Consider the following 8,365-nt stretch of genomic DNA (forward strand, 5'->3'; position numbering starts at 1 on the left):
TTTTAAATGTCCGCTGATTTGAATTGCTACAAAAGAAGAAAGTTTACTAAGTGTCCAGCAGAGGGCGCGCTTGTCCTCCACAAGGCGTCCTCTCACATGAAACTAGCTGCAAGTCATTTTGCAGCCARAAGAGGGCGCTAAACACTTGACCAAGCTTTAAGAAAAGGGGGGGTGTAAAGATTTATTTTTGTAGATTTGAGGATTTACATAATTATAAATGACTCCAAGGGGATAACTGAATCTTAAGCAGAGCCTTAATTGGATTAATCTGTAATATAATTTAAAGAGCGGAATCATTTTAAAGACGAGCGAAGAGCGCTCTTCATTTTCTCCACAATTTAATCATTTTATATGAGGGAYGTTTAATGATTAGTCTGCATTAAACACAGCGGACAGAAGAAATAACGCAGGTGATGATAAAAGCCATCGGGGATTCTGCTCAATAATTCAGTCGGACTTAAAGCTGACAGCTCGAGCAATAAAAGTTTGTTTGTTTAAGAGGACGTATTAATAGGTAATTTACAGCATGCAGGCGTACTGTGGGAATCTCTACCCGAGAGCAGCTCTGTCTGTGTGTTGTTTTGGCCCGGTTCCCGGCCCATCTGCGGCCTGGCCCGTGGATTACTGTTTGTTAATGTTTCAATCAGCTGTGTGTTGAGGAATGTGGAGCTATTTAACCTGAACTTCCCCAGGTGTGCCGAGGCGCCGCTCAGTCTGGGCCCCTCCGCCCTCCCCTGCCCTTGGCACAAAGCTATCACACAAACACAATCACACGCGCACACACACACACACACACACACACTGGCCACGCCGGGGCTGCAGCTGTGCGCATCCCACCGCAGGGAAATGGGAAAAACATTGCACCAGGGAGACAGAATAAATCTTAAAAACCAATCGCTTCGCCAAAATCCTTTTTAACCCCCGCGGTGCTGATTTACACCAGAACAGCAGATTATAGAGCACATGACGTGAAGCAYACTGCTTTTTCCTCACAACTTTAATTTCCTCCCATCTTTTTTTTAGGTTTGTGATGATTTCATTCTAACGTTTATGAGACAATTCTGCCAATATTTGTCTGTTTTATTGATTTAAAGAGTTTTTTTCTTTTGTTATGTGATACTTTAATGACCCACAGAGAGGCAAATCACCAGTTCAGCAGCGAGGACATGAGCCTTTCTGATCACCACCAGCTGTGGTTTGATGTTACCTGAAATGACTGCACAGCTCGTGACAGGACTCGGCGTCAGATCAGTTTTATGAGCAGGTTTGTGTTGAAACGCAGTGTGATGATCCAGGTTCAATTATTCTTGTTGGGCAATTAAGGTATTTGTTTTGTTGTTTTTTTTATAAACAGACACAAGACGTGATGACGTGTTCAAAAATAGTGTTCTTGTTTTAATAAAAACACAAATAAAGTACATTGTAAAGAAAACAATCTCTTCACATAACTATGGCATTGTAATATACAATACAGTTTGTCGCTCAGGAATCTGAGAAATTACTATTTTTTTTACAAAAGTGTTGAAATTCTTTACATTATCTTTTTTTACACATGATATAAAAAGTGTAACAGAGACATGAAGTTGATTTTTAAAAAATAAAAAAACTCTGTAAGCAACGCGCCGGCTGCTCTGAGCTTGTCTTGGTCCTCCGACTAACCCGGTCTACATCTGGACACCAGTCTGATCCGAGTCCTCGGATGAATCGAGAGCTGTGGATGACTGTTTGAGACCACCTTGGTCTGAGAATGTCCACTTCTAGTTTTTTGTTTAGAGGAGGGGAGTTTGAAACGTCCCTACACAGTTCAAGGCTTTAAGGTTTTGATGTGATCCAGGACAGGAGTCACACCGAGCCGCCTCTTTTTTTGGTCACTGCGGGCGCACGTTTTGAGGATGATGGGGAGGAGGAGGAGGAKGATGCTCCGCKGGGGGTCTTAGCGGCACATTATCCTGTCGTCTGAGCATCCGTTCTGTAGGAAAGAGGAAGAAGAAGCAAAAAGTTCAGCACATGTTAGCTGCAAACATACTCGGAATCTTAAGAATCAAAAGGAGCTACAAATGCGCTTTTACGCACGAGCGTGGCAACTTTACGCACGCATGTTACCCACACTGACGCAGGTAATAATTGGGTGCGAGTAGCTCCAGGTGCAWCTCTGGGTAATTTCGCAACAACGTGAGCAGATATTTACCTCGACTGAGATGCTGGCGAGCTCTGCGTTCAGCGTGGTGAGCGGGGTGCGCGCCGCGCCGCTGACAGAGAGCTGGCGGYTCTTCTCCGGCTCGTCCAGCTCGACCTGCAGGTCCCAGATGTAGTCGATGACGTGCTGCAGGATCTCCACCTTGCTAGCCTTCTTATTCGTGGGCAGGGTGGGCACGAGCTCCTTCAGCTTGCTGTAGCAGCTGTTCATGTCCTGGAGGAAGACGCTCATCTGCTCGTCCAGCAGCGGGATCTTGCACTTGGAGATGGTCAGGCTCTGCTCGGACAGGCCGATCTCTCCGCCGACCTTGCTCTTCAGGGCGCAGGTAGATCCGACAACCTTCATCTTGTCTGGTGTGTAGTGAGGCGTAGCTTCCGCGTAGGGTGAGGACAGATCCGTTTTCTCCCTCTTAGAGATGTTGGCAGCTTAGTGTTGACAGTCCGCAACGTCCACATGGAGCAGCCTCCTCCGGCTTTATAGCGAGGCGCAGCTGCCGGGGGCGTGTCCGAGCGCTCAGGTTTGAAGGAAGGCGGCCAATCAGCGCGCCGCYTTTGTGTTGACGAGGCGGTCCGTGGCCGCGCTCTCAACCAATGAGAGCGCGCGGCTGGTTATCGGAATTTACAATCWGTTGGAGGGATGGCGTTACAAATGGAAACAAATGTGTGTCTTTTATGGCTAATATGTGGGAATCCAGCTGTCCACGGCTTGGGGACTCTGCAGGTGTAGATTGCCCGGGGACAGTCAATGGGTGGCTGAATGCTGGGAGGATGTGTGTGGGATGGGCCGGGCTCAATGGGATGAATGCCTAATGACAATTAGGCGACCACAGTGTCCCAGATTTGCCTTTCACAAAGCTCGATGGGCGCTGCAGATGTGGCGGACAATACTGCAGTACGTTTAGGGAATTAATGACACAGAATGGGGCAGTCTGTTGATGACTTTGATTTAGATAAAAAGATTTACCTGATTGTAAAAACCGACAAAGGAACTCATTGCAAAATCTTGAAGAGCAATCACATAAAAATAAATAAATAATAAGAWCAAATTATTTTATCTTAGGTTACTGTGTCTTTAAATGAAATCTTATAAGCAAAATTCATCATCAGCCAAAGTGAYTGAAAACAAAAGCAAAACTTAAAAGAAGTTCTGCAAACTTCAGGTGCTTAATCCCCACTGTATCCTGACAGCTGCCTTATTTTTTCTTCTTTTTTCTGCATTTGACAGATTTACTAAAAGAAGATCCAAGATCCAATTATTGTCAGATTTTACCATATTTGTTTACCTGAACAGCCATCCTAACATAGGTCAATTACATGACTTGATCTTTCAYTTACTTTTCAGCAGATTCAGCTTTGTGTACATTGGATGCATACCTGCATTTCAGTATCACGTTTTCAACATCTGGAAAACTACTGGAGACTTTCAAATTGCACCATTCTGGATAAGTTTTTTTTGTTATTATTATCATTTTATTTATATATAGTTTTTGATGAGTACCTTTAAAATGTGTTTGCATCTGGATGAAACCCTGTAGTTAAACTCAAAGCTCTCTTTATCCTCATAAAATACGCTTTTAAAAAAATCACACAGTCTCTTTTTATAAGCTGAAGGAAAGTGAGTGAGAGCAGCGGATTCCTTCACTTGTTTCTGCACACTCAGATCGCATCGCCGTGTTCCTCCTCCTCCTCCTCCTCCTCCCCAGTCCTCCTCCCAGATTGTCCAAACAAGCCTGAGCAGACTGGCAGGCGCCAGCGCGGTGACGTCACCCATTCATCCGAGCCTTGACGCCTGTCAGCCTGGCGCCGCTCGGGCGGTCTCCATGGAGATGTCAAACAAGAGAGCTCGCACTCCTCCATTCACCTGCGCGGAGAAGCGGAGCCCTGAGAACAAACCCCGCTCTGGAGGAGTTTTTTCCCCCCATCTTTTCTCCTTCATTTAGCACCTTGAAGCAGCGGGATGAGATTACCGSCCCCCGCGCACCTGCAGAGTTAAAACGCTGAAGAGGAGGAAGACTCCTCATTATGTTGTTACCGCATTCTAACACAAAATAAGAGCTGCATTCCTCCAGACAGCCCACTTTCACTAACATATGTCTCTGTGGCTGCTGTACAAAAAAAACTTGCTTTTTATGTCAACTGGAGGAATTCTCCTCTCAAGTTGCATGTTTTTTTCTCAATTTCTGCACAAAAAGAAAAGTGCATGAAAGAAATATATAAAAATACATTTATCTTACAATCAAATCGCTGCTAATTATTACACGTTTGCAGCAATAGCCAGAAAAAAGAAGTATTTTATAATAATCGTCTAATACTAAAGATGCAAGGGATATTTTTTGCCTTTGTCAAATGTGCTCTTATGTCTGTCTGTTAGCAAAATATCTCAAAAACCACCGCACGTATTTGAAYGAAATGCTCAGAAAATAATGACTCAATGCAAATCTGCATCTCTTTAACTTTTGGAGCCATCCCCGTTCAAGATGGCCGCCCCCAGCTAAGCAACCTCAACAAACATGTTTATAACTCAGATGATTGGACAGAGTTTGAGCTAAAATGKGATCAAGTTGTATGTGATAGTCCTCCTCAACACATACTTTGAGCACTACAGATTGTGCGTGTTCTTGCTTTGAATTTTAGCATTAACTATTAAGTCAACACTCTCTGTCTGTTAGCAACATATCTCATGAACCGCTGCATGGATTTTAAGGAAACTTTCAAAACKTAATTATTGGATGTACATATACAACCGATTAACTTTTGGAGACATCTCAATGGAAGACGACCACCACAGTCAATTAAACTTAAAAGGAAACAGAAATACCTAAAGCTCAGTCAATTTTCCTGATATTGAGCTCAAATTGATTGGTAGTAGCTTAGAGTCATCTCTTTTATGTAATCTGAGTTTTTTTTTTACATTGCACATTATCTTCGCTTAAAATTTTTGACTTTAACTGGTGACACTGTTTGACTGAAGCAACTTGAGAACCACTGGACAAACGAATTACTGAACGCTTTTCTGCAAATCTTTAACTTTTTGGAGTCAAGCTCATATAAGATGGACACCACGGCTCATTGACATTATCCAACAAGTAGCTGGTAGTAGCTGACAGTCATCTTCAGTGCTAACAGTATGAGTGTGGATATTATTGTTAATGTTTTTTAAGGAGCAATAGACCTTACAGAACCTTGTTTTCAGAACAATATTCCCTGTTGACTAATGCTGACCTTCGTAACTGTTTCTGCCATTTCGTGCTGTTTCAAGTGCATACATGTTCGGATAAGGTTATTGTCATTGTGGTTTAGGTGGAAACTCCGGCCATCTGTCGTAGATGACTCTTTGAATGACCTCGATTTTGAGAAACAGTTTCTGACAGGGCTGATGAGCTAACAGCTYCAAACGTAGCCAAGATGAAAGTGGATTGCTGCCATTAAAAAAAAAAAACTTGTTCAGCTTTGCATTAAACTGCTTTTATGTTGACCCTGGTCATTTGCAAAGGCAAATACAGCAGCAGCAGCTAGCTGTAGCACTTCCTGTGCAGCCTGGGGTTAATCTGGTGGAAATATCGTCAAAAATGGTGCGAACATAACTGTAAATCAAACTGAAGGGTGACGTGAAGCTTACTAAAATAATGTAAAATTAAATGTAAAAGTTTTGGATTGATTTAAAAGATCTAGCAGCTAAAATGTAATTTCTTCAGAAGCTTTCTACAGAAGCCCCCTTGTACTGTTAGCAAAATATCTCATGAAGCACTGGACAGATTTCAATGAAACAATTACGATATAGCTGATTCACTTTTAAAGCCAACTCAAATCAAGATGGCCGCCACAGCTGATTAAACTTATAACCAACTCACAAATCCGCCGATTTTACAAATATTAAGCTAAAAACCTGATGTAAGAATCATCCTAAACATGTGAGCATCATATATCGCAGTGTTGCGTGAAATTAGTGTTTTAACTCCATCATTCCTCAACACAAGATGATTTCAGTCTAAAACTCATGCATGGTGGTCGATGTGCAGTCCTTTAAGGCAGTGTTTCCCAAAGTTGGGGTCAGGACCCAAAATGGGGTCCCGAAACTTCAAGGTGGGGTCCTGAAAAGATTTTCTGAATTAATTACATTTTTGCCTTAGTTGTTACAAAGGAGTGAGGTTAGTATATTTAAAATGGAGAAATGTAGTTTAAAAATATTGTTACTATGCCCATGTTTAGTTGACCTGATACAAATGTTTATCATCCAAAAACAGTTGGGGGCACAGGTCTCTGCTACTGTTATTTTGTGGGTCAAAACCTGAAAAATTCGGGAACCAGTGCACTTTGGTTCCCAAAGTTGGCTTGGGACCCAATTATGGGTCATGAAGCACCTTGGATAATCTCCAGAAATCAATTTAAAGGGTAATAAAATAATTGCTGATGTAATATTTTCCCTGTAATTATTACAAATGCACAAAATAAGTATAAATAAGTATTTATATTTGTGTAYAAGCTGTTTAGATTGTCAAAAAGCCTGTGTTTTTAGGGTTATTAAAAATGTTTGTGTACTCAGACCWGTAATATTTGGGGTCACAAGTTTTTGCCATGGATATTTTGTGGGTCAGAAGATAAAAWGTTTGGGAACCACTGGTTTAAGGAATGATAGGTCAAAAGATGATATTGTCTCAGTCACACAACACGGTGTAATTTAGCACAATTATTTGTGTTTCTATAATCCCAAAGCAGCTATGAACAGCTCGTTCCCTTCAGATTTTAAACTGCGAGCAACAAAAAGTCCCTGCATTTATCTRCACAGATGTGCCAGAGTTAATGTCAGTTAACCACCACCGGCTGTTTCTCCTAGCTGTCGCAGAAGCTTGTGAAAACTTTTCTAAAAACTTTTTTTCCCTTCTTCTTCTTTTCCCCTCTCTCTCTCTCTCTCTCTCTCTCTCTCCCTCCTCTCTTTTTGCCCTCTGTCCCAGGTCGCAGCTGACAGGGCGGAGGGAAGGCCGGGTGGGCAGAACAATGGGAGTGCGGTGGAGGGATTGTGGGAGAGAATCTAGGCTGGAGCCACAGTGTCTGGAGCGCCCCTCCACTCCCCTCATCCAGCTTTTGTTCAGCTGCAAAAGCTATCAGCACTTCCTACTGACACCAACAATAACTCCACACAGCTGGGCCCTTTTTAGCCTGTTTACAGCACATCAAGGCGAGGGGAGACACAGAAGACAGAGGGACGGGGCAGAGGAGGGCAGAGAAAAGTGAAACATATTAGCTCCTGATTTTAACTGACAGAAYGCCGGTGCCCTGTCCCAGCTCGCCCCCTCACACACCACATTCATTTCCCAGCAGACTCCCTGTGCTGATACTCACTTGCTCCTGTGACAGGCTACTGTTTGACTGTTGCAACACCCACCCTACGGCAGAAAGGCAACACTTGTTTTGCACTTATATTTGCACCCAAACAGCGTCCCGGGAGCAGAAATTGTTCCATTTCTTTGAAAGGAAACATATTAGCTGATGGCTTTTCTTTTACTTTTTTTTATCACCCGCTGCAAATAGTCACAAAAGCACACTACCAGGAAGTCACGAGGGAAGATGTTGGTGCAGGAATTCATTCGAAGGAAATAGGACATTCCAGCAATGCTTTGACACTTTTGCTGCTGTTATTATTGCCTGTGAGAACAATGAGAAAGGCTCRGACTACTTCCTGAAACACGAAAGTGACCAAACAGCGTTTTAACTGTGAGTGAGGTTTCTTCGACGGAGGGAATTTAACACGCGGAAAAGAAACAGAAGAGGGTTTTTGACTGTGTGAGAAGAAGGTTTCAACAATTTTTACTAACACACACAAAAACACACACACACACACAAACACACACGTAGGTCATCTCCTCGCAGCTGTGGGATTAGTTTCCAGTTCCCAGTCAGGCTCTTCCTGTTTGCTCGATAATGATCACACCTGCGTGCAGGTGTGTGGAGAGGCTCGYATGGGACTGGGAGGGGTGAGTGTGGTGTCAGATGCAGAAACTTTTACCACACCGCGGTGTCACATCTGAATGCTGAGTGACTGGTGACACTTGAGATTCAGCGGCAGCGACAAGAGCCAGAGAGTTGAGAATGTGAAAGTTGGAAACACTCACGTGTGTGTGTGTGTGTGTGTGTGTGTGTGTGTGTGTGTGTGTGTGTGTGTGTGTGTGTG

At 43.2% G+C, this 8,365-nt stretch overlaps 1 protein-coding gene across 1 annotated transcript; it reads right to left on the bottom strand.

The window, feature by feature from the left end:
* Positions 1 to 1,367: 1,367 nt before the first annotated feature.
* On the bottom strand, positions 1,368 to 2,626 carry id1 (inhibitor of DNA binding 1, HLH protein). The gene is made up of 2 exons (XM_014033920.1): positions 2,189 to 2,626; positions 1,368 to 1,969 (listed from the first exon to the last, which is right to left on the bottom strand). The coding sequence occupies exons 1-2, from the start codon at positions 2,540 to 2,542 to the stop codon at positions 1,934 to 1,936; spliced, it is 390 nt and encodes a 129-aa protein (XP_013889374.1). The 5' UTR covers positions 2,543 to 2,626; the 3' UTR covers positions 1,368 to 1,933.
* Between the last annotated feature and the right edge of the window lie 5,739 nt (positions 2,627 to 8,365).

The sequence above is a fragment of the Austrofundulus limnaeus genome, unplaced genomic scaffold (genome assembly GCF_001266775.1).
Source record: "Austrofundulus limnaeus strain Quisiro unplaced genomic scaffold, Austrofundulus_limnaeus-1.0 Scaffold1895, whole genome shotgun sequence".
Lineage (NCBI taxonomy): Eukaryota > Metazoa > Chordata > Actinopteri > Cyprinodontiformes > Rivulidae > Austrofundulus > Austrofundulus limnaeus.